The sequence below is a fragment of the Gorilla gorilla genome, chromosome 1, assembly GCF_029281585.2.
Source record: "Gorilla gorilla gorilla isolate KB3781 chromosome 1, NHGRI_mGorGor1-v2.1_pri, whole genome shotgun sequence".
NCBI classification, from domain to species: Eukaryota; Metazoa; Chordata; class Mammalia; order Primates; family Hominidae; genus Gorilla; species Gorilla gorilla.
The window spans coordinates 38,917,011-38,941,947 of NC_073224.2; the positions used below are offsets into that span (position 1 = coordinate 38,917,011).

The 24,937-nt window shown below is 50.0% G+C and overlaps 1 protein-coding gene across 3 annotated transcripts in view; it reads right to left on the bottom strand.

Moving 5' to 3' along the window:
- Positions 1 to 24,937, bottom strand: part of TMEM63A (transmembrane protein 63A) — a 36,164-nt gene that overhangs the window by 4,342 nt on the left and 6,885 nt on the right. For all 3 annotated transcript variants that reach the window (XM_063708437.1, XM_055371909.2, XM_055371939.2), the window contains 17 exons: positions 23,194 to 23,273; positions 20,891 to 20,957; positions 19,980 to 20,017; positions 16,792 to 16,934; positions 16,019 to 16,070; positions 15,481 to 15,589; positions 14,805 to 14,875; positions 11,709 to 11,789; positions 11,393 to 11,516; positions 11,156 to 11,289; positions 9,780 to 9,917; positions 8,105 to 8,258; positions 5,940 to 6,046; positions 5,681 to 5,767; positions 4,897 to 4,959; positions 2,646 to 2,808; positions 1,685 to 1,790 (listed from right to left, as the gene is read on the bottom strand). In XM_063708437.1, the coding sequence (XP_063564507.1) occupies positions 1,685 to 1,790; positions 2,646 to 2,808; positions 4,897 to 4,959; positions 5,681 to 5,767; positions 5,940 to 6,046; positions 8,105 to 8,258; positions 9,780 to 9,917; positions 11,156 to 11,289; positions 11,393 to 11,516; positions 11,709 to 11,789; positions 14,805 to 14,875; positions 15,481 to 15,589; positions 16,019 to 16,070; positions 16,792 to 16,934; positions 19,980 to 20,017; positions 20,891 to 20,957; positions 23,194 to 23,273 (1,717 nt within the window). The remainder of the gene's footprint in view (positions 1 to 1,684; positions 1,791 to 2,645; positions 2,809 to 4,896; positions 4,960 to 5,680; positions 5,768 to 5,939; positions 6,047 to 8,104; positions 8,259 to 9,779; positions 9,918 to 11,155; positions 11,290 to 11,392; positions 11,517 to 11,708; positions 11,790 to 14,804; positions 14,876 to 15,480; positions 15,590 to 16,018; positions 16,071 to 16,791; positions 16,935 to 19,979; positions 20,018 to 20,890; positions 20,958 to 23,193; positions 23,274 to 24,937) is intronic.

The window sequence follows — 24,937 nt, forward strand, 5'->3', positions numbered from 1 at the left end:
TCCCAAAGTGCTGCGATTACAGGTGTGAGCCACTGCACCCGGCAGTGTATGTCTTTCATCCGTCGCTGGGTCAGGGTCTGTGGGACAGACCCTGCACCAAAGGAGTCACAGTGTCTGTGATCCTGTACCCACAGAACACTAACATTCCAGAATTGTCTTGGAAAGAGGCTGTTTCACAGTTGGATGCCTGGCCTCAATTCCTCCCCAGCCCTTCCTATGCTGAGCCCCCGTATGTCAGGTATGTCAGTGCTCCCACACCCCTGGCCTTCTCCCACCCGGCTGATCCCCTGCCCTCATCACAGTCAACAGAGAATGAGGCCCAAGGGTCTTACCCCAGGGGTGGCACAGGAACACACAGGGGACCAACAGAAAGTGGGTGCTGCCTTTTCTATTATGCCAGGTTCTTTATTTTTTTGAGATGGAGTCTCACTCTTGTTGGTCAGGCTGGAGTGCACTGGTGCAATCTTGGCTCACTGCAACCTCTGCCTCCTGGGTTCAAGTGATTCTCCTACCTCAGCCTCCTGAGTAGCTGGGATTACAGGCGCCTGCCACCATGCCCAGTTAATTTTTGTATTTTTAGTAGGGACAGGGTTTCATCATATTGGCCAGGTTGTTCTCGAACTTTTGACCTCAGGTGATGCACTGCCTAGGCCTCCCAAAGTGCTGGGATTACAGGTGTAAGCCATCGTGTCCGGCCCCAGGTTCTTTTTTAAAAAATAAATTTTGTTTTGAAAGTGTAAATACTGTAGATTTTTAAAACTACGCAAGAAAGTATACAGGGAAAACTAAAACAACTTTTCCCCCTAAAACTCAGCTATCACTGCCAGCAGTCTCTTGGGTTTTTTGTTTCCTTCTAGAGCCTTTCATTAATCTGCCAGTTGCAGATGTTTTATTTCAGTGGCCAGGACCTTGGTCTTTAAACAGTCCTGAGTTCAAAGCCTGGTTCTCCTGCTTACTAACAACATACGAAGTTCTTTTGTGTGAACGGGGAATAGAAACAGGAACTGCCTTGTAGGATGAGGTGAGAAATGTGGTAATCCACGTGGAGGCAGGCATCTGCCAGAGTGAAAGCAGCACGAGAGCTTTGATTGTGACTCTGGCACTGTCTTACTTGCTGCTAAAGAAATCAACCATGAACGACGTAGTCAGTGGGCAGAGAACCTCAGGCCAGAAGTACTAAGAGAGGTCCTAGCTGAGGGCCAGTGGGAGGAATTCATTTAAAAATGAATGAGGCCGGGTGCTGTGGCTCATGCCTATAATCCCAGCACTTTGGGAGGCTGAGGTGGGTGGATCACCTGAGGTCAGGAGTTCAAGACCAGCCTGGCCAACATGGTGAAACCCCATCTCTACTAAAAATACAAAAAATTAGGCAGGCATGGTGGCGGGCACCTGTAATCCCAGCTACTCAGGAGGCTGAGATGGGAGGATGGCTTGAGCCCAGGAGGTGGGGGTTGCAGTGAGCCAAGATCATGCCACTCCAGCCTGGGCATCAGCATGAGACCCTGTCTCAAAACAAAAAAAGAAAGAAATGAGTGAAATCTGGTGTCACGTGAGTCTTTGGCAGCTTGTGGCTCTTGTGGCTGTGGTTTTGGGAACTCCATTGTGCCCTGGTGATAGCTGTCCCCGAGAGGTTTGGTGCAATCAGCCGTCCATGTATCCTGGGACAGGCTCCAGGGCCACTCACCAAATGGCGCGATGATGGGACAAGTGATGCTGTAGGCCACGATGACAGTGAAGACACACAGCATCCACGCATACATGGCTCCAAACTCATACTGGAAGGCCTGGTTCTGGGAGGAGGAGGTGGTGAGGAGCTCATGGACTTGTTCCACCTCAAACACCCTTTTGTGCTAAGTGGTGATGGGAGAGCAGGGTGGAGGAGGACTTTGGAAATAGGAGATGCGTGGCTCCCCGCCTCCCAAAGTCCTTCCCATCCCTCCCAGCCTGCCCTGCTTCACTCAGTGCACCCAGCCCTCCTGAGGCATGGTGATGCGTGTTTGCTAGTGCTCCCTTCATTCCACCCAACAGGCATGTGAGCCCCTGGAGGGAAGAGGTGGTCAGGGAAGAGGTGTAGAGTGACTCCAGCCCTTCTAGCAGGGGATCCTGGGCCAGCTTAGTTCATGCCTCTGTGAAATCGGGATACTAGCAGTGCCCAGCTCATAAGGGGGCTGAGAATGAAATGAAGGAATGCAGCACTTCTCCCACTTTCCTCACACAGTGCCCACCGTGGCAGAGGAGAATAAAAGAGAAAGCCACACCCTCCAGTTCAGGGAATCCTGGAATAAATGCCACAAGCCGAAAATGCCTTTGACATCTGGGGTTTGGCTAAGAATTTATGCAAATGGGTGCCTACAGAAAAAGAGTCTGTTGGTTTGAGTTGTATGTATGTATGTGTGCGATCAAACCGTTTCAAATGCCAAAGTCCCAAGCTCTCTCCTCCAGCCTGTGAGCTAGAGAGGAGGCTGGAGGAGGCCAAGCCTGCCTGGACCCGGGTTTGAGAAGCACTTAGCCCAGTGCCTGCACTAGTGGGTAGTCAGGTAAATGCTACCCACTAGCGGGGGTAGTGGGGGTGAGAGGCCCTCGGGTCAGTGAAGGGGGATATGGGAGGGAGTCAGAGGCACAGCCCTGGGCCCAGGGGATGGCACCTGCTTGACATTCCTGCGGTCGGCAGCCGTCTTGGCCATGATCATGCGGAAGGTATAGAGGATGAGGCCTGGCAGCCGCAGCAGCTCCATGCCATTGCCGATGAAGGCCGAGGCGATGACATAGTTCACAAAGAAGGCACCCTGGTCAGGCAGGAAGACGCACCTGGGGAAACCGGGGCCCAGGTCTGTGAGCTGAGAGCCGCTCTTGGAGGGAGAGGAGGGGCCCCTAGGCTGTGCAGGAGCAGAAAGCCCCTGGGAGGGCTGTATACTCTTCCATTCATTCAGCACATATTTGGGAAACACATCTGTGTGCCAAGCACCTTTCTAGGCACTGAGAATAGAACAAAGCCCCTGCGCCACTCTCTTGAAGTTCACATTCTAGCTGGGGGCACAAACAAGCAGACAAACAAATATTCCATCTGCTGGGGACGGTGAGCGCTAGAGGAAAACAAAGCAGGGAGGGTTCCTATGTCATACAGGGGTTGGAAGAGCCTTTCTAACGAGGTGATATTCGTGCAGAAATGCGAAGAGGTGAAGGAGCAAGTCATCCCCAAACCTGGGAAGACAGGATTCCAGGGAAAGGGAACAACATACAAGACACCTGAGGATGTCCTCGTCTGCTGCACATCCAGGGGCTGGACAGCAGTGGGCGAGGGGAGGCAGAAGACAAGGCTGAAAGGGGCTGGGGGCCAGCCCAGGGCAAGGGATCTGTTCCAATGGGGTCAGGGAGACTACGCAGATGGCCACTGTGTCATCCCCATGTGGGATGAGGGCGGTTGTGATGGAGGTGGTGAGATATGAAGGGATTCTGGATCTACTTTAGAGAGAGAGTTGTCAGGATTTTCTGATAGGCTGGGTATGGCATTGGAGGGATAGAAAGGAAACAAGGTGAACTTTGAGGTTTTTTGCCAAAACAAGTAGAAAAACAATATGGAATGGGGAAAGTTGTAGAGTAGCAGATTTGAGGGTAAAAGTCGAGAGTTTGGTTTTGGGCAGGTAACATCCGTGGTACCCAGTAAAACTCCAGCTGGAGTTTGAGGTGGGCAGTTGGGTTACCAGCCTGGAGGTGCAGGCTAGAGGCATAAATGTGGATGTTGTCCGCATAAGTTAATTCAGGAGCAGTATCATGGCATGGAAGCCGTGGGTTCAGCTGAAGACACCTAGAGAGGCAGTGTGGACCCAGAACTGGGGGCTGAGCCTTCAGGCAGCCAAAATCTAGAGTTGGGGAGATGGGAGAGAACCCACCAAGGAGGGTGACAAGAGGATGCTGCGGGATGAGAGACCCAAGGCCGAGCTTCGAGGAGGAAGGCTCGGATAAATGTGTCAGATGTCGCTGATAGATCATAAGATGAGGATTGAGCTGGTCACTGGATTTGTCAATCTGAAAGTCACTGTCAACCTAGGCTATTGCTGGCTGTACGTATGTGTGTCTGTCATAGTCGCCAGCTCTCAACTCATCAGCTTACTCAGCAAGAACTCATTTAAAATAACTCGCCCCATCCTTAGAGGTAAGCACATTCTTTTAGGAAAGTCAATGCCAAGCCTCTGGACCTATATTAAGACCTAACGTATAGTCTGTAGGGGATGGGGTTGAATCCCAGCTCTGTTCCTTAACCAGCTGGGTAAACTTGGGCAAGTTATTCAACATCTCCGAACCTCAGTCTACTCATCTGTAAAATGGAGAGAATAACAGTATCTTCCTCATAGCTCATTGTAAAGATACAGTGAGAAAAAGATGCATAAAGCATTTAGCATAGTGCCTTCTTAAACAATAGCTGTTACTATTAAGTGGCATGGTATAAGTTTAAAATACTAACAAGGATACATCAGTAATAAGTTTAATTCTATTCTGGCAAAAATAATCCCCAGAGCCCAGAGGCATCCTGGTTGCCATGTTTAATTATTATTCTCCTTTCCCCACTCCCTGGCACCACTGAGACCCAGCAGTTCCTTCTCCCCATGTGACTCTGTGCTCAGTAAGTTTCAATGAATGAGACAGCTGCTAATTGAGTTCTGGCCTAAAAAATTAACCACATTTCTGCAAGCATAGCACAAAGTGGGTCAGCTCCCACAGTGTCTACCAGAAACCTGGCAGGGTGGAGGTGAGGCCCCAAGCCCTGCTGTCTGGGGAGGAAGATGCCTGTTCGGAAGCATAGGCTACGACCACCCCCACCCATCCCACTGCAGCCCCAGCCCCTGTGGGACTTTCACCCAGGGCCATGGCTCCAGAACTCAACTTGGCAATACTCACTCCAACCTGATGGAGGCCTCCGAGGAAGTTTTGTCAAAGAGCCACCGGAAGAAAAAATCTAGACTGAAAAACAAAGGAACCCCCTAAGAGGTTATTTCCAGCATTCCATATCGTCACTACACATGCTTTCATTTTCTTTTGCTCTAAAAACAGGCCAAAGCTCGAGATTGACTTTTGTTCTCAACGATGCCACTTACTACGGCATGACCTGTCACAGTCTGCTTTAACAGAAACTTCCTTCCTTGAGATAAATAAAGCCATGATGAGGCCTTCCCTAAGTGGAAGGTCCTTGATAAGTTTCATTTTCTTTTCTCTTTTGTAGAGATGGGGTTTCGCCAGACTGCCCAGGCTGGAACTCCTGGGCTCAAGCAATCTGCCCACCTCGGCCTCCCAAAATGCTAGGATTACAGGCGTGAGCCACCGTGCCTGGCCACAAAATTTTCAAGCTGGTTTTTTTTTTTTTTTTTTTTTTTTTTTTTTGAGACAGAATCTCACGCCTGTAATCCCAGCACTTTGGGAGGCCAAGGCAGGTGGATCACCTGAGGTCAGGAGCTCAAGAACAGCCTGACCAATATGGTGTTTTTTTCTTTTTTAAAGAAGAACAATCAATCATATTGCCAGAAGAATCAATGACCCAGCCCTACTGCACGCCGAGGGGTTGTGACAGGCTTAGATATTGTTAGAGGTTTGCTTCTGCTACCAAACCGTTTGCATTCTCCTGGGGACAGTGCTCTCCTGATGTGACTCTTATTCTGAATTTAGAGCAGAAGGTGGTGGCATATACCTGGTGAGACCCAGGGAGGGCAGGATCAGCACCATGAAGATCAAGAATATGTAGACTTTGGTCATCATGATCTGGTTTTCCCCCGACCTGCAGGAAGTCAAAGGTGAGCACTCGCAGTCCCCCAAATGCTCTATGTGCCCCCAGTGAGGCCCCTGCCATGTGCCCACTGCCTGAGCAGTTGGGGGGTTAGGGTGTGGACAAGGGAGCGGTCAGAGATATCCTTCTTAGGGGCAGGGCCTCGGGGCTCCCGGGCACTCACTTGGTCCAGTGAGACTCCAGCAGTGTAGAGTAGTAGACAATGGAGGGGAGCAGGGCCGAGAAGGACCAGAGCAGGAGGGTGGGGAAGAACTGGCTGATGATCGGGTTCTAGGAGAAAGGTCCACAGCAGAGAGAGTCACAGGGGCTGTGGGCCACGTGGCTCTGAGGCCATGACCTATTGGTATGGTCGCTCAGTGGACTCCCAGGGTAGGAGTTTGTCATCTCTGACCCCAGAACCAAAACTGTGCCAGGTACAGAGTTGGTAGTCCATAAATGTTGGCTGAATAATCAGTAACAGCACCTTATATTTGTACAGCTCCTCACAGCACAGCAAAGAAAGAAATTTCACATACGAGTAAACTCCACTTATCTGACTAACCAGATTAAATAACCTTCTCTGCTCCCTATACAAAACCAATGATTGATGCCATGGCAAGACTGAACACCGAAGGCCTGGAGTCCTGGCCGGTGGGGGGTGGGGCGGGCGGGGGGTGCCCTGCCTGCTCAGCTCCCACTGTCCAGCTGCAGCATATCAGGGTTCCACTGTGTGTGTCCACAATCCTGCTGTTTGTTACTGGGATTACATGAGCTGATTGACTTATTACTGTCACTGATTAGATGAACATAAAAATAGAGAGAGATTTTCTTTGAAAACTAAGTTGGCTACTTTGGAAAGACTTAATACAAGTCAATTTCTAAAAAAAAAAACAAAACGCTGTTAATTAGATGAGAGTAAATTAACGATAAAAGATCAAGGGATATGCGATCTAGGAAGTTTCTATATTCAGAATGGCTCTGCAAATATCTAAATTCTTCCTTTACTTTAAAGAAACCTTCTATTAAAAGATTGGCAAAGGAATGCATATTTATAATACCTGCTTTAAATCTTAAACAAAGCTGCTGAATTTACACTTAGGTAGTTTAAAACTATCTATGGAGTCAGATAAGAGCTTCAACCACACATCAGCTCATTGATTATCATGACAACAGCCTCACACCCTGTATAATAGTGCAGGTGTTTTAACTCCAGTTCTTGGATGAAAAACTGAGGTTCAGAATTCATCAGATAGGGAATGGCAAAGTGAAGACAAGGAGGCCCACCTGCCCAGTGTGCTTTCCCAGGGAATGATTAACCAAATGCAAAGTGAAATTTAAAAAGAAAAATAATCTAGGGAGATGGTTTGGCAAAGCTAATCATGAGAAACCAATAGCTTTTTGAGTAGATGCCAGTTGAGTGAGTGTTTGGCTGTTATCTCATTGATTCATCTAAGATTTTTGAAAATCGTTCGTTACCTATACAGAATAGGTTTTTTTGTTTGTTTGTTTGTTTGTTTGAGATGGAGTTTCGCTCTTGTCGCCCAGGCTGGAGTGCAGTGGTGCAATCTCGGCTTACTGCAGCCTCCACCTCCCGGTTCAAGCGATTCTCCTGCCTCAGCCTCCTGACTATCTGGGATTATAAGCGCCCACCAACACGCCCAGCTAATTTTTGTATTTTCAGTAGAGATGGGGTTGTGCCATGTTGGCCAGGCTAGTCTCGAACTCCTGACCTCAGATGATCCGCCCACCTTGGCCTCCCAAAGTGCTGCGATTACAGGCGTGAGCTACCGTGCCCGGCTCCAAAATAGTTTTATAACAAGGTCATTAGCAACCAAAATGTAAAAGAAATAATTTGTGATCCTGCCACCCCAATCAACGAAGCTCTTTTCCTTCCTTCCTGGCCCCTCCCCGTAGTGTCCATGATAGACATGCCTCACTGGTACATCCCTGCTTCTGTCAGGAGCCCTGCATGGGTGCCACAAAATCTATACAATTTTGAATGGATGCTTGATAGTCTACCAACCTGAATATACCACATTCAACTCAAATGATCCCTACCATTCAGTATTTAGATAGTCTATTAAAATATATATGTATGCATGTGTGTGTATATATACATATAATGTGTGTGTATGTGTGTATATGTGTGTGTGTGTGTGTGTGTGTGTATGGCATTACTATAAGGACTTTGTAATAAATGTGGCCATGCCTACTCAGGGCTTAAAAGCAACATGACCCCCTGGTTTAGTTCCCCACACACACCCCACTCCTGTCCCCACTCCTTCCCCACCCACCAAGCCCTCTTCTCACCAGCTATCCTGGGAGGGGCCTTGCAGAACAGTTACTCACATTCAGCGCATGGATGGGTTTGGTGACATTAAACTTGTCCATGGTGGACAGGATGATGGAGGGTGTGGTCAGGAAAAACAGCCCCAGGAAGAGGGTGAAGTTGATGCCCAGCCACTGTAGCCACCAGCGGAGGCCCTGGATAGAGAGGTTCTTCCTGCAGGGGGAGAGGGGACACAGGTCTCGAGGCTTGTCTCCCAGTGCTCGTGGCTTAGGTGGGTCAGAAGGTCAGATTTAGGCAGACCAAGAGACTAGCCTGGGGGCAAGTTCTCCGCACTGACCTTCAACTACAGAAAGACCAAATCTTAGGTCCCCAAGAGCTCAGAGGGAACAATTATTCTCTCAGATGTGGCTCCCCAGCTAGAGTCTGGGGGCCAGAACCTACCCAAAGAGATGGCATGAGCACCCAAGCAGGCCAAACAAGGCTCCAGCATGGCATTTATTTTTTCTTTTTCTGTTTTTTTTTTTTTTTTTTTGGAGACAGAGTCTTGCTCAGTCACCCAGGTTAGAGTGCAGTGGTGTGATCTCGGCTCACTGCAACCTCTGCCTCCCAGGTTCAAGCAATTCTCCTGCTCAGCCTCCCATGTAGCTGGGACTATAGGCGTGTACCACCACACCCAGCTAATTTTTTTTGTATTTTTAGTAGAGACAGGGTTTCGCCATGTTACCCAGGGTGGTCTTGAACTCCTGAGCTCAGGTAATCCGCCTGCCTCAGCCTCTCAAAGTGCTAGGATTACAGGTGTGAGCACCAGGCCCAGCCCCAGCATGGCATTTCTTAGACACATCTGCAATGCTTTGTGACTAACAACACATTCTTCCCAACGGGGCTGTAGCTGGGGTACAGGAAGGAGGAAGGCAGGGACAAAGGAGTGAAGGCATAGCTTGCACCTGCCCTGGCCTCTCATCCCAAAGAACAGACCCACAAAGCAATCCTGAGTTTAGGAAGCCTTGTGAACCAAAGAGCAAAACTATCAGAGGCAGAACTAGAACCGAGCAGAGGGGAGCACTTCAAACTCATTCTGTGCAAGGAGCTGAGGCAGGGCTGGACAGGCAGCTGCGCTGGGGCTTGCGCTGGGTGCCCTTACCCTCAGCACAGCGCTGGAGGCTCACCAGGGCCCCCATGGACACAGCTCAGCTCCCCAGCACGGCCCCAGGCTGACACTGGACCTAAGTAAGGCTGCACAAGCTGCATGCGGCTACTGAGCATTTTAAATGTGGCTGGTGTGAATTGAGAGGTGCTAGAAGTGTAAAATACACGCCAGATATTGAAGACTAAGCGTGAAAAAGAGAATGTAAAACATCTCACATTTTTCAAAAATTGACTGCATGTTGAAATAACAGTTTGGATATATTGGGTGAGATACATTATTAAAATTAATTTCAACTGTTTCTTTTTACTTTTTTAGCATGGCTATTAGGAAATTTAAAATTAGATGCAGAACTGGCATTATATTTCTGCTGGGTAGCACTTGAATGCTAGGGAGGAACACTGGAGGGAAGGGCTGGGCAGATACCCCAGTTGGGCCACACCGAGCACATCACAGCATCATGGCCCACAGAATTGCAGATGTATGGAGATCTCCATTGACTGCCAGGTCACACCTGTGCTCCAGGTGATGGGCAGCTCCCACCAGGAACCCAGGCCTCTCTCCCACCTCTCCTTGGTCTAGGAGCTCACCAGCAGATGTCCTCAGGGTCAGCAGCAAAGGTGACTGTCCACTTGGAGGTATAGAGCTCCCTGCTATGGGACGACGGCTGGGGCTCACCTTTGCACTGAAGGCTCTGACACTTGCAGGCGTTGAAATCTTTCAGGATGCTGCAAGGAAATGTAGCAACAGCCAGGCCCAGGCTACTCAGGTTACCACGCACACGTGTGGCAAGTGGGGACTGAGTAGGAGTGGGAGGCAGTGGCATAGGACCTTTGCTTTGTTGTGATTAGTGTATTATGAGTAACGCTATGTAAGAGGTGCCGCGCTAGCACAGTGTGTGGAGAATTTTGTTTAATCCTCACAACCACCAGCAACAAAGGGAGTACGATTCCCATTTTACAGATAAGGAAACTGAGGGCAACACACTGCTCTTCCATAGGGCCATCCCCCTCCACCCTGCCTGTTAAGCTGGAGCTCTGATCAATGCTACTGCCAGGCCAGTGGCTCAACTTTTCATTCTGTCACTTTTTCCCCAGGCCCAAGGGTAGCAATAGACCACGTTACACACTGCCTGTTCCCAAGCTTCCCTCCTCAGGGCTCCCACCTCCACCCTCACCATCTCAACAGGTCACAGCTTTTCCTCCTTTAACCTCCCGTAAGGAGCCCAGCAGCCCCTCTACTGCCTCAGATGCCTTCCCCTTTCCTCCTGCCCCAGTGTCTGCAAGGAGGCAGGAAGTCCTGTGTGAGTCCATTCCTAGTGTCACAATGCCCGGGGCAGGGAAGGCAGGGGGAGGGGCAGTGGCTGGATACCTTTCCACACCCCTCTCCCGACCCACCCCGTGCTGCTCCTAAGGCGAGATGACACTGAGACCACAGGCATGAGAGCCTAGAGTCCCGCGCCAAGGGCCATTGTGAAAAGCCACTCCCCAGGGTCAAGCTCCCCACTGCGGTGAGCGCCCCAGCGTGCCCCAGGGGTCTTCCCCACAGCTTTGCATTTGTGGGAAGGTGGGGAGCCACAGACAGAAGGATCTGTGGCCCAGAGCAGATGTCTGAAAGGAGGGTGCCTCCATCTCCCCTGGGGCAAGGCTGGCACATGAAGCCAACAGGATGGGTCCAGGGCAGCAGGGAAGAACCCGGCAGCGGGGCCAGGCCACATCAGCTCGAGGGGGTCAGCCAGAATCACCCACTCCGTGGCTGCTGCCCACACCCCCACCGCCTGTTACACAAACATGGGCTGGGCTGGCTGAAAGTGAGTGTGGGTAGCTGAGGGAGGAGAAGGAAACACCACAGATAAATCCCAGGGATGGTGGGTCAGCAGTACCATCTCCACCAGAGAGGGACAGTGAGTTATCTGGAGGGGAACAGGGAGTCAGCCAAGAAGGGGTCTGGATGTGCCCACACTCACTAGGTGGCCATGGACTTCTCCTGGAAGGTGACGAAGGCCATTCCCAGGGGCTGGTCCTGGACGTGGCGTTCTTCCTCTGTGATCCTCTCCAGCAGCCTGTCCTTCATCCGTGTGTAGTAAGAGATGGCGTCTTCCTGCCAGAAGACACATCCCATTGGGATGACGTGGCCCCATGCTGGTGTCTGGGGCACCCTGATGCCAATGCCTCTGCTCCCAGCCGGGGGGCAGGACCCTTACCCACTCACAGCCCAGCACTTCACAGCAGCAAAACTGGCCACAGGGCTTGGGGTTGATGAGGGTCCGCTGGCCTGTCTTCACCTGCAGGTTTGTGTAATAGGTCAGGCTCTTCTCAGTCTTCTTTCTGTAGGGGTGGGAGCGGGGGCACAAACTTCAGATTCAGAATCCTGTGGCAGGGACCCCCACACCCACAGTTCAACCATCGAACGCCAGGGGAGAAGGAGGGGTCCAGGGCCTCCCGCCTCCCTTCCTAGCTGGGGGATGCGAGGCCAGCAAGGAAGGAGGGGGCATCTTGCAAGGCCCGCCCACCACTCACTTCTCCTTGCACAGGTAGATCAGTTTGGCCACGTTGTAGCACAGCTGCACATCAACCACCTCACACGTGGGATACGCGTCCCTGTGGCCAGGGAGAGAAGGAGGCAAAAAGACACCGTTGGAAAAGAAAACACCCCAAGCAGGAGACGTGCCCACGGATCCAAGGGAAAGGATGGCAGAGTGATCTCGTTGCTGGTTTCTGTGCCAGCGGAGACCTCTCTTCTCTTTGTCTTTTATCCTCCAAAAGGGGGAAATTTTGAAATTTAATACAAAGAGGGCTTTTGTTTTGTTTTGTTTTGTTTAGAGACAGGGTCTCACTCTGTCACCCAGGCTGCAGTACAGTGGCGCAATCATGGCTCAATCAATCCTCCCACCTCAGCCTCCTGAGTAGCTGGGGCTACAGGCACATGCCACCAGGCTGATTTTTATTTTTTGTAGAGACGGGGTCTCGCTATGTTGCCCAGGCTGATTTCGAACTTCTGGCCTCAAGCACTCCTCCTGTCTCACCCTTCCAAAGTGCTGGGATTGTAGGCGTGAGTCACCGCACCCCGCTAGCCTTTTTTAGTAGTATGAAGCTAACTGCCTGGAACTGACAAGTTTATACCCACTTGGCTTGGAATCAGCTGGCACTTCTCCTGGGGAAAAATGAACACATCACTATCCCCTCTAAAGACCCAAAGGAACAGATTTATTGTTTGTGCTAGGTCAGTATCTACCTTGAGCCATCACTGAAATCCTATTCAGGTAGCCTTTTTTAAGGTCACAGACCTTTCAGAGGGTCTAATGAAAGCAAAGGACCCTCAGACCAGAAAATATCTACACACATATTAACAACCAGCAAGGCCAGGTGCGGTGGCTCATGCCTGTAATCCCAGCACTTTGGGAGGCTGAGGCGGGTGGATCACTTGAGGTCAGGAGTTTGAGACCAGCCTGGCCAATGTGGTGAAACGCTGTCTCTACTAAAAATACAAAAATTAGCCAGGTGTGGTGGCACACACCTGTAATCCAGCTACTCGGGAGGCTGGGGCACGAGAATCACTTGAACCTGGGAGGCAGAGGTTGCAGTGAGCAAGATTGCCCCACTGCACTCCAGCCTGGGCAACAGAGTGAGACTCCGTCTCAAAAAAAAAAAAAAAAAAACCAGCAAAATATATACTCACTATTGACCAGGTATTGTTACATATATTGATTTATTTAATCCTCATCATAACCTGTGAGGTTTTGTCCCCATTTTACAGATGAGTAAACTGAGGCCGACAGAGGTAAGTGGCTTGTGCCCAAGATCACACAGCCAGTGAGTGTCTGAGCCAGGAGGTGAATACAGGCAACCTGGTTCCAAGGTCAATGCTCATGGCCACCACGCAATACCCCCTCACCATACACGCAAAATTATACATACAATTCCAGGGGATTCCAGAACCATGTAAATCCCCACCTACCACCTGCCAGGCACTGCTCTAGGTGCTGGTAACAGGGCCTGGATGTGCTTACATTTTAGTGAGAGAGACAGCCCATAGGTATATCAATCATGAAATTAAACAGTAGGACAATTTCTGGTCTCAATAAGAGCTGTGAGGAAGAAAACTGCAATTTAAGCATCCCTGCTTGAAAGGCAAATTCATGCATCAATCCCCACGGACTGCAACAGCATTCACTAAAAAGGCCTCTTAAAATAGGGGAAAGCATGAGTCATGCAATGTTTGTATGAGAATGAGGGGACTTTTTTTTTTCTCTTTAAAGTTATACATTAAGTGGAATTACTGTTTCCAGGTGTTGCCTAGCAGGCAACTTTGAGGAGTTGCTTCAAGGAAATACAGAAAAATGATTCTGGTATTGAGTATTTACATATTAGTAAATATTTCTAAAATACTTAGAGTTTCTGAAGAAGTTTTTCAAATTTTAAACATTCAGTTTACGATTCTGTCTAGCAATTTGCTTAGCAAGTGCTTTCTTCACAAATAGTGCAAAGTTAAAGTGTAGCCAACTCCTAGTCCATGCAACAAATTAGTGGCTGCTGTATTGATAAGGAATGAAGAGAGGCCGGGCATGGTGGCTCACGCCTGTAATCCCAGCACTTTGGGAGGGCAAGGCAGGAGGATCACTTGAGCCCAGCAATTCGAGACCAGCCTGGGCAACATAGCAAGACTCTATCTCCACAAAAAATTTAAAAAATAGCTGGGTGTGGTGGCATGTGTCTGCAGTCCCAGCTACTTGGGAGGCTGAGGCAGGAAGATGCCTTAAGTCCAGGAGTTGAGGCTGCAGTAAGCTATTATTGCACTACTGGACTCTAGCCTGGGCAACAGAGCAAGACCCTGTCTCTAAAAAAATAAGATAATAAAAAAAGGAATGAAGAAAGAATAAAATGTCAGCTCCTCAGCCTGGCCTTCAGGTCCTCCAGCATGGGGTCCTGGGAGCCTTCCCGGCCTGCTTGCTCTGCCCCCCCGCACCCCACCGCCACCTTTCCTGATGCTCTGGGCCTTTCCCCACATCCCTGGCTGCACACGTAATCTCCTCACAGGAAAGACTTTCCTCCAGCCTCCATCTGCAGGAATTGGTGGTGCAGATACTCAAAGGGAGCCGCTGGAAAGGAGGTTCTACCAGGGAGAGCCTGGACTCAGACACAGTGCTCACTCAACAGACACCCACTCAGTGGGTGGACAAACGAACAAACGCAGAGATGGCCCCGAGGTCCTTCCACCTGTGAGACCCTAGCCCTGTGGGTCCATACAAATGCTCAGCTCACGTCTCTCTTATTCTGCAAAGGTGATGCTAAGAACCCCGGGGTCAACAATTTTTTTCCCCCGTATGCTCTCAAGACGTTTATTTGCACCTACACCCTGGTCTGTGCTCTGGACACTGTGCACAGGCTGCTTGAAGAGGATAGGCCACCAGGGCGCTATTCACTGCACAGCACCAGCAGGGCTGGCACACAGGAGCCACTCCATACACGTGTGGCAGGGCCAGGTCCTTCTCAGATCTCACCTGGATACCCAAGCGAGAGACAGAAGGCGCTCACCTAAGGTGCTTGCCCTGCGGGTGGGGCTGTGCTGGTCCTACGTGGAGGGGGCTCAGCTCCCCTCCCACCCCGCCTGCTTACCGGAAGTGGCTCTCCACAGTCTCCTTCCTGGCATCTCTGGGGAGTCCTGTGATGAACAGGGTCCGCCTCACCTGTCCGGGAAACACAGCAGGGAGAGAAGTCACCCACAAGCCAGTGTGCCGGTATGCTCAGGTTTCCCACCCCACTCCAGCCTCTGGAAAGTAAACAACAGGAAATCAGAAGGCTCCAGTTTTCTCCTTCTGTGGCCGGGGGAGCCCCAAAGCATGTCATTTACACAGCGTCTTCTTCCAGGCTGTACAAAGAATCCACTTCCAAAGCAACTCTATGAGCCTTCTTTGCATGGCAGGAGACTGAGAAAGAGGGGAAGTGACTCAAATGCGGTCACACAGCAGATCAGAGGAGGACCCAGGCCTGGAACCAAGCCACAGAAGCTCCCCTCCCCTGTGAAGCTGTGGGCGGCAAAGAGAAAGTGCTGCTCTCAACCCAAACTTCTTTACTTAGCACCAGTAACTGTCCAAATCTTGAAACAATCCACCAGGAAACTGCTTTTTTTAAAGATGGCGCCAAGTGTGAGCAAGAATAAGCAAGCGGGGCTCCTGAGGCCCTCCCAGAGCTCATTGCAGTCAGGGCCTGTGGCAGAGCCTGGGAGGCCCTTCCACTCCGACTCCCACCTGAGTCCCTCCCAGCACATGTCCCTAAGCCCCGCCTCACTCACCAGGTTCTCCTCTTTGTACTTAATGGACTGAGTGTGGTGCCGCATGAAACCCACAGTGAGGAAGAGGTAAATGACGGCAAAGATGGTGTGCAGCCAAAGGAGGTCATTGCTGAGAGGGAAACCGCCTGCCATCAGGGCTGGGATCCCAGGCAGGGAGCTGGGGGTGCACAGCTGGGGCCTGGTTACCCTCAGTGGGCACTGAACTGAGGACCAACAGCTTCACTGCAAGAGATGCCTCCCACAGAGGTTGTGTGGCCAGCACCCCTCAGCCCACAGTGAATACTTCAGAGGGGTCCCCGTCCCTGTCCTGACAAATGAACTCCAGATCCACAGGACCCTCCGTGTTTCTTAAAACCCTGGCAAAACAGTGTCTGCCTGTGGCGTGTTCATGCCCACAGCTCAACAACACACTAGCTGCAAGGGGCCTTCAGATACCAGCCGGCCCCCTTTGGAGTACCTCTGGCCTGCCCCGGGCTCCCGACCTGCCTTCTCCTTGGTCTCACCCATCAGCACCTATCCCCACGGGCTCCATACTCACTCAGTCTGTAGGTTTGCTATTGTTGTCCTCCCAAAACTGTACGGGTCTTTGTCTGCAGAGAAGCACAGACACTTAGTTCCAGGGTCATGTGGGGAAGCAGGAGGGGGCATAACCAATCAGCCTTGGTTTGTGGAGCTCTGAGGAAGAGGAGCATGTCTGGACCAGCAGGAAGACGTCTGACTGGTCTTTCCAGAGCTACACCATCAAGGCCTCTGCTTGAAACCAAAATGCTCCCTGATAACTTCTCAACCTTCCATTGCAGGTAAAGGCATAATGTGAATTCATTTTGTTCTGAGAAAACTAAAAACATCCTATGTTGTTACAAAACCAACGTTGGGAACCACTGGGTATCCTAAGTGGATTCATGGTGGCATTTTGGAAGGTGGATTCTTGCAGTTGCCCTTAGATATAATGCCACACCCTGATTTTAATTAAGTATCATGAATATCTTCTGGGTCCATTAATTGTGACCTCCTAATTTGGGTGAGGGCAGGAAAGTATAAAAGACTCTCTGATAGCCCCTGATTCTGTAAATCTTGGGGGGCTTTTTTCCCTATTTAAATAGAACCAGACATTGATACTGGGGCCCCAGTTTTAGCCTAGGTTTGCTCCAGATCTTTAATTAGATAGAAATGTTCAGAGTCACCCTGAGACCATCTTACATCTGAAGTGGGGCATGACTCCTGGGGTTCTGGTCTACCACAGTGAGCCCTTTCCCTAGGACTGCCACTCTGCCCCATTACAACATAGACAAGGGTGAGGAGGGTCATTACCCAGCAAGTCCCCTGAGAGGTTGACGGGCAGGATGACACACAGGGACAAAAAGCTGACCACCACCAACAGGAAGATGATGTGCCTCTGGAAGGACAGGTAGTGGATGGCGTCCTCCCCACACCATTCCAGGATCTGGTCATCACTGGCCAAGACACAGAGGAATCTTAATGAGCAGTGGAACAGGCCTCGGGGCCCTGCATGAAGTGTCTCATATCATCCTCACCACACTCTTATGAGATGGTTCGATCACTATCCCCACATTTTTGTTCACATATGAGGAAATAAAGGCACAGGAAATTTGCATAACTTTCAGGATCTCACATGATATAAATTCCAGAGCCCACCGTCTTAGCCCCTGTACCATACTCGAGGTAAAGGAATACCAGCACTCTATCTGATGTTGCTAGAAACATTTGTGCCCAAGTTACGTGTGTGGGAAAGGTACGTAAATACAGTCATCTCACAGCCCTGTCCTGCTTCTAAGGAATCACATTCAGAATAAAGTTAGGGCTGGACGCAGTGGCTCACACCTGTAATCCCAGCACTTTGGGAGGCTGAGGCAGGTGGATCACCTGAGGTCAGGAGTTCGAGACCAGCCTGGCCAACACGGTGAAACTCTGTCTCTACTAAAAAATACTAAAAAAAAAAAAAAAAATTAGCCAAGTGTGGTGGCACATGCCTATAATCCCAGCAACTCAGGAGGCTGAGGCAGGAGAATTGCTTGAACCTGGGAGGTGGAGGTTGCAGTGAGTCGAGATCCCACTACTGCAACTCCAGCCTGGGTGACACAGTGAGACTCCATCTCAAAAAAAAAAAAAAAAAAAAAAAAGAATAAAGTTGGGAATATGCCCAGGCCCCAGGCCCCCACCTGTTTCCTGTCTCCCCCTCAGGTGGAGACCTGAGGTGGAGCCAAGAGTCCCAGTCCATCCTACCACCCTGGCCTCCTCCCTGTGTCCCCAGAGATGGGGAGGTGACTTGCTCCACCCTTTCCCACCCTTGGAGTGCTATACTTGGAGGCTCTGGGTCCACTGGGGACTCAGAAAATTGCAGGTTCATACAAGCCAGACTTCTGTGCTACAGAGGGAGAAGGGGCAGAGCACTCTGCTCTTTCCCACTCCCTGAAGGGGCTGCTTCTAGGCTGGGAAAGCAGTGCTTTGGGAAGAGCTCAGTGGGGCAAGGGCTGCATCATAAAAAGGCAGATCTGAAAGATGTCAGCGTGGGCTTTGCAGTCAGACCACAGTGTAATCCAGCGCAGCCGCCTCCACCTGAGGGCAGGTCACGGAGCTTACCTGCCTCTGACCTCGAGCAAGGAAACTGCCCACTGCCTACCTCATCGGCTTAGCAGGGGCTCAAGAGATAATAAGCATCAAACACCTAGTCCTATACGTGGTATCAGCAGATGCTCAGAAATATGCCTGTTCATATGAGTCCTGATTACTATTTATCTAGAGGACAAAGCTTTGCAATTAACTACATTGTTCTCATTTCTAAATAAACTAACTCGCCTCCTGCTTCCTCCTGTTCCAGACCAGAGTTGACTGTCTCCCACGGGGCTCTGTCTCCTGCCAGTTCCCCTGGGAACAACTCCTACCAAACCGAACATTTACAACATGCTCTCACATGTATTCATTCCTTTGAATTAGGCTGAGCATATGTTATCCTCAGCCTCCTTTTACAGTTGGGGAAACTGAGGCCCAGCACATTTCATCCTTATAACCACCACATTTCATTATATAACCACCACATTTCATCAATTCTAAGATACCATTTTCATATTTCTTTTCTTTTCTTTTTTTTTTTTTGAGACAGTTTTGCTCTTTCACTCAGGCTGGAGTACAGTGGGGTGATCTTGGCTCACTGCAACCTCCGCCTTCCGGTTTCAAGCAATTCTCCTGCCTCAGCCTCCCGAGTAGCTGGGATTACAGGCACCCGCCACCAAGCCTGGCTAATTTTTGTATTTTTAGTACAGACGGAGTTTCACCATGTTGGCCAGGCTGGTCTTGAACTCCTGACCTCGTGATCTGCCTGCCTCAGCCTCCCAAAGCGTTGGGATTACAGGCGTCAGCCACCGCAGCCGGCCATATTTCAACTCCTCTGAAATGAGGTGTACGCTATCGTTATAGTTGATGGTAGCTTAGCTGGCAACATTTTCTTGTTCTTAGTGCTATATAAAATAACATGCACCTGGGCCGGGCGCGGTGGCTCATGCCTATAATCCCAGCACTTTGGGAGGCCGAGGTGGGCGGATCACCTGAGGTCGGGAGTTGGAGATCCGCCTGACCAACATGGAGAAACCCCGTCTCTACTAAAAATACAAAAAAATTAGCCGGGCATGGTGGCGCATGCCTGTAATCTCAGCTACTCTGGAGGCTGAGGCAGGACAATCGCTTGAACCCGGGAGGCGGAGGTTGCGGTGAGCCGAGATCGTGCCATTGCACTCCAGCCTGGGCGACAAGAGCGAAACTCGGTCTGAAAAAAAAAACATGCATCTTACAACAATAACTTCTTAGATTCAATGGAATATGGCAGCAGGTGAGAACCAAGACTCACATCAGTCCCCGCCTCCTGGCTCCCTCCACCACATGAGAGGTAACTAACTGGCTCTTAATCACCTTTAATAATCTTTTAGATTTCTCTCCATGGGCCCCATTGAAAAAAAGAAAACTTGTAACCAAATGAATTGAATGTATTATTATTTCTTCACTTTTCACTAATTCAAAGACATGCAAACCTGCCTAGGAGAGCGTCCATTGACATCTAATTGGTGTTAAATATTAAGTTGAATAATTAAAGCAAAAAAATAGCTTTAATTAGTTTGTGCAGTATTATGAGAGATGAACATATGATTTCCACTGAATATGTTGAAATAAATAAAGTTCATCTCTATCTTCAAGAACTCTTGGGATCGATCCAGCTCAATTTGGGAAGCCCCAGGCTCCAGCAGGGACTGTGTGCCCTCCAGCATGGAGGCTCCAATCCCACAGGCCTCCTTCCTCTGCCCCTGACCCCAGGGGCTGCCTGGTCACCTTGATTCTCAGCCCTCACATACTGCTTTGGACATTAACTAAAAAGTATCTAAGAGACCCCATCTTAAGATCAAGCATCTTGGCTCTTGCCTCTTGTCTGGCCAAACACCCAAAAAAACCAGCCCAAAGGCCCCCCAGCAGCTGCCCCCTGGTGTACTCACTGCAGACGGAAGATGGCAGTCAGCCAGGGACAGCATCCCTGGAAACGGAGAGAACAGGGATTAGCTTCCAACATCTGTGTCTTTGAGAGGCAGATGTAACCATTGTCTTTGACATTAAATAACCATTTAACCTCCTGCTGTATAAAAAACAGTGCTTTTATCCCATATTCAGCAAGCATGAGCCCAGTACTTCACAATATACACCACATGCCTGGAATTCTTGCTAAAATCTCCTGACAACTTCATGGTCAAATCACAACACTTAGATCAAAAGCTGATGAAAGCTCAGGGCAGCTCTGGGCAAAGTGATGTGGGCTGCTGTTTGATTGTTTACAATCACTGACCAAGAGGTGAGGCAAAAGAGAGGAAACAAGCCTAACGGATTGGACGGTCCGCTGGAGTGGGTGTTAGGGGGAAAGGGTGTCTGTAGGTTTTATTGTCCTTCACATCTCTTAAACTTAATACCCCTACAGCTGGGCTGTTATCCAGCTAGGAAAGACAAATATTTGTTCAATAATTCATTCAACAATGACTAAACACCTACTATGCATCAGGCGCTGGGAAACAGGGCTGGAGAGGGCAGAGCTCCTGCCCACATCTGGCTCATAATCCAGCCAGCAAGTCCATAATTAACTGTCATACAAAGCCATAGGTGTAAGAGAGAGAAGTGCTGGGGAAGCCCAAGGGATTCCGGAACCCTTCCTGCCTGCAAATTCGTCCAGTCTCAAGGTCCCGGGTCATCCAGCTGCCATCTCTCCTGTGGTATTTCCCAAGTTCAGGTGCCTTCATCCATGCAGAAAAGCACTTTCTCCAGCACTTGCTACTCAAGATCCGCCCTGCTCCCTCCCCAAAACCATGACTGCCAGTCCCCACCCCCTGGCCATGACCACAACTGGGCCTTAGATACCAACCAGCTCATTTTCAAAGTCTTGTTGACCTGAGGAGGAAGTCGATGACAATCTCTGAAATCTGGACTCGCTAGAGACACAAAAAGAAAAAAAATGACAGATAATTCTTAGAAAAAAAAAAAAAGCCAAAAAAGTCAAAAAGATCACGTCCAGTATTTTGCTGCCTCTTGGAGCTCAGAACCAAAGCTACCAGCCCTCGATGGCTGGGACAAAATATAACTCACTCTGTGAAAGATAGAGACAAGGACAATGACCATTCCCAGGCATGGTATGAAACTCTATGTTATACGGGATGAATAGCAAGGGGTCAACACCCAGAAACCACACCACTGTGACTCGTCTAGCTAAACTGACTTCAAAGTGTTGCCTATTTATAGCATATTTCCCTATATTATCAAATAAAACTTGGAATAAATACTACATTTTATCAAATCTAAGATACCACTGGTTGTAATTTGCACAATTATTTTATGAAACACTAAAGGAAAAATGCTGCCAAATAAACTATGACCACCCATCAATAACAAGATGCCTCCCAATTTCAGAGATGAGAAAATGTCAAAACATACGTTTTAGAGTGGACAAATGATGGCACTTTATATTGTGGCATTTTAATCAGATCCTTTCTTGCGAGTACCCCCATAAAAACACCCCATGTGCTATAAATCTGAGGTGTTTGCAATACGTATATGTGACTGCTTTTCTTCTTTTTTTTTTTTTTTTTTTTTGAGACAGAGTCTGGCTCTGTCACCCAAGCTGGAAGTGCAGTGGGGTGATCTTGGCTCACTGCAAGCTCTGCCACCCGGGTTCAAGCAATTCTCTGCCTCAGTCTCCCGAGTAGCTGGGCTTACAGGCACCCACCACCATGCCTGGCTAATTTTTGTATTTTTAATAGAGACGGGGTTTCATCATCTTGGCCAGGCTGGTCTTGAACTCCTGACCTCATGATCCACCCCCGCCTCGGCCTCCCAAAGTGCTGGGATTATAGGTGTGAGCCAACATGCCTGGCTGTGACTCCTTTTCTCTAGTCTCCTATTCCTGGTTCTACTGCCCCCCTGCTAAAGACAAAACACATGACGAAACTTAACTTTAAAAGCCTTTGCAGAGACACTGTCCCTTTTGACCTTCACAGTGACCTCATGGGGAAGAGAGGACAGAAGGAGACCGACCCTATTAAGTTTGGGGCCTTGACCAAGGTCGCACAGCCAGGGATACAGCAGGGCCCTCTGATCCCCAGGTGGTCTTTTCAACCAGAGTACATGGCCCCACTTCCAGCTGAATGTGCCGTAAAGGCATCAGATGTCCCAAAAGTTTCTTTCCAACAGTCCAAGGTCATCATCACCTCAGGCTTTAGCAAATCCCAGAGCAGGGATCACGGGGAAGGACGGTGCATTTTCAGGTACACCTCCTCTTCCCAGTTCAAAGGACCCTGCCGCACAGGCCACATGTCAGGAGGCGCCCGAGAGTGGAGGGTCTGCCAGAGCCCCTCTGGGGCTCTGGGTGGCAGCTGGGGCCAGTCCCTGAGTTTTCATCACTCACTTCCTATTACCACATCTGACATAAGATCCTGGGTGCAAACAGCCAGCTGGAGCTGGAACGTCAGGTTGTGCAGATCCAGAATTCACTGTCACCCTTCAGGCGACATGAACAGAGAATCCTGGAGCCCCACGCAGAACTGGAAGGACCTGAGGCCTGGCCGAGGGAGCCTGTGCTTTGTAACAGACTCATCCAAAGCCGGTGCTGACCTGGCAGGAGGGTGGGGCAGTTCCCTGATGGCTCTGCTGCCCTTGATCCTCACTCAGCCCTGGCCCCAAGCTAATTAATTTCAAAGATGATCACTTAAAAATACTCAAGGTGAGAAAGAAAATGGGCATCCTCTTCAGAGGATGATGAAAGCCCTCAGTATCTAAAGCAACCAGTCTGAAGCCAGCAAGGTTCATGGCCTTGGCCCAACAGAAGCCCTGAGGGAGCTGAGCATCTGAGCCTGGGTTTTTGTTTTTGTTTTTTGTTTTGTGAGCACAATGAGGGTAGCGAGGCTGACCTCATGGGTCTGTGGTGAAGAGCAAAGAGAACAGCTATTGGTACAGGCCAGGTAGATACACTTAATGAACACAATCTCATAGCAGTGTCATGTGTGGGTCCTGCCCACATGGAGGGCTTCATAAGCCCCTAGCCCATTCCAGGGACACACACACACACACACTATACACACATATATGCACACACGCACATATACACACTCACGCACATATACACACTCACATGTACACACACGCATGCTCACAGCCTAGGCGATATGTCTTTACCTGTCTGCTTCTGACACCAGGGCAATGCGGCCATAGTCCCAGAATCTTCTTCTTATAATAGAAAACACCAAGATTAAGAACTAAAAACAGAAAAGAAACCAAGTAAAAGCATATTGGATGGCTTCTCATTAGAAGACACAGCGGTCTCAGGGGTAAAGCCCACCTGCCCGCACTCAGCAGGGCTAGAAGGAAAACACCCAGGCCCAGAGAGGGCACTGAAGTGCCCAAGGCCATGCAGCTCAGTAGCCCGGATGCTTTGCTCACCCCCTTCACCAGCTCCTATCACCTGTGCCCAAGCCACCAAGGCTGCGAGCACTGACGCCAAGCTTGCCTGGAGCCTGCCTAGTTCTGCACGTCAGCCCTGTCTCTTGCTCTCAAGTCAGCGGTAACACCACAAGGCCCAGTCTCGGGCCCTGCTCTGCCTTCAGTGGCCCCGAGCAGGAGGGTAAGGTCTGGCCCCAGAGCAGCCCCAGGAACCAGCGTCCTTCTTCACTTTACAGAAAATTTTTTTTCTTTTTTTTTTTTTTTTGAGATGGAGTTTCGCTCTGTCACCCAGGCTGGAGTGCAGTGGCACAATCTCGGCTCACTGCAACTTCCCCTCCCGGGTTCAAGCAATTCTTGTGCCTCAGCCTCCAGAGTAGCTGGGACTACAGGTGCCCGCCACCACACCCAGCTAATTTTTGTATTTTAGTAGAGACAGGGTTTCACCATATTGGTCAGGCTGGTCTCGAACTCCTGACCTCAGGTGATCCACCTGCCTCAGCCTCCCAAAGTGCTGGGATTACAGGCGTGAGCCACCATGCTGGCCAGAAAATTTCATTTTAAATTACAGAAACAAGGTAGCAGAGCCTCCTCAGGCTGAGCCAGAAACGGTCAGTTTTTTCCTCTGAGTTTGGTTCCCCTGAAGGCAGGCCCCGCAGGCCCTGCAATCCCCCAGCAGAGAGCATGCATGCAGGCAGCAAGGCACCACGAGAACCTGTGCTCGGGCTGGCTTGGCCTCCATAAGCTGGGACACCTCAGCAAGCTTGTGTCCAATGGCAACCTCAGGGCTGGACTAAGCCGCTTAGCTCTAGACATCTGTACACTCTAGACTGTCCTCACTCCCCACAGTCCACCTTGGCAGGCTCCCTGCCATGTTCCTGCCTCTCTTCCCTCCCTAGACAGGGTCCCTCTCTTTGAGGTTCAGGGAGGTAGAGAAATACATCTTAGTAAGCACACCCCTGCCTGCTCTGATCAGAAACAGGGGTTTTGAAGGTAGGCTTTGTTTTCCTAAAGGAAATCCAGAAGACCTGAACCCCAGAGGCACTGAGTTCTCGTTGAATTTTCTTCAGGTGAATCAGGAAGTTAGTGACATATTTTCAAAGGCAGGTGAGTCATGTTGTAGGAAAACCACGAAACCTGCTCAGCAGGTGCCTGCCCTCTCTGTCCACAGCAGCTGCCGCCCTGGCCTGTGCAGTGCAGACACCACCCACAAACCCATGCTCTCCAGGGCCTTCTGGCTTTTATGTGTCCCCCCTCCCACGCCCCCAAAACTTACTGCAATAAAAATCCACCCCTGGCCGGGCACCATGGCTCACTCCTGTAATCCCAGCACTTTGGGAGGCCAAGGCTGGTGAATCGCTTGAGCTCAGGAGTTTGAGACCAGCCTAGGCAACATGGTGTGAAATCCCATCTCTACCAAAAATACAAAAATAACCCAGACACAGCGGCATGTGCTTGTAGTCCCAGCTATGCAGGAGGCTGA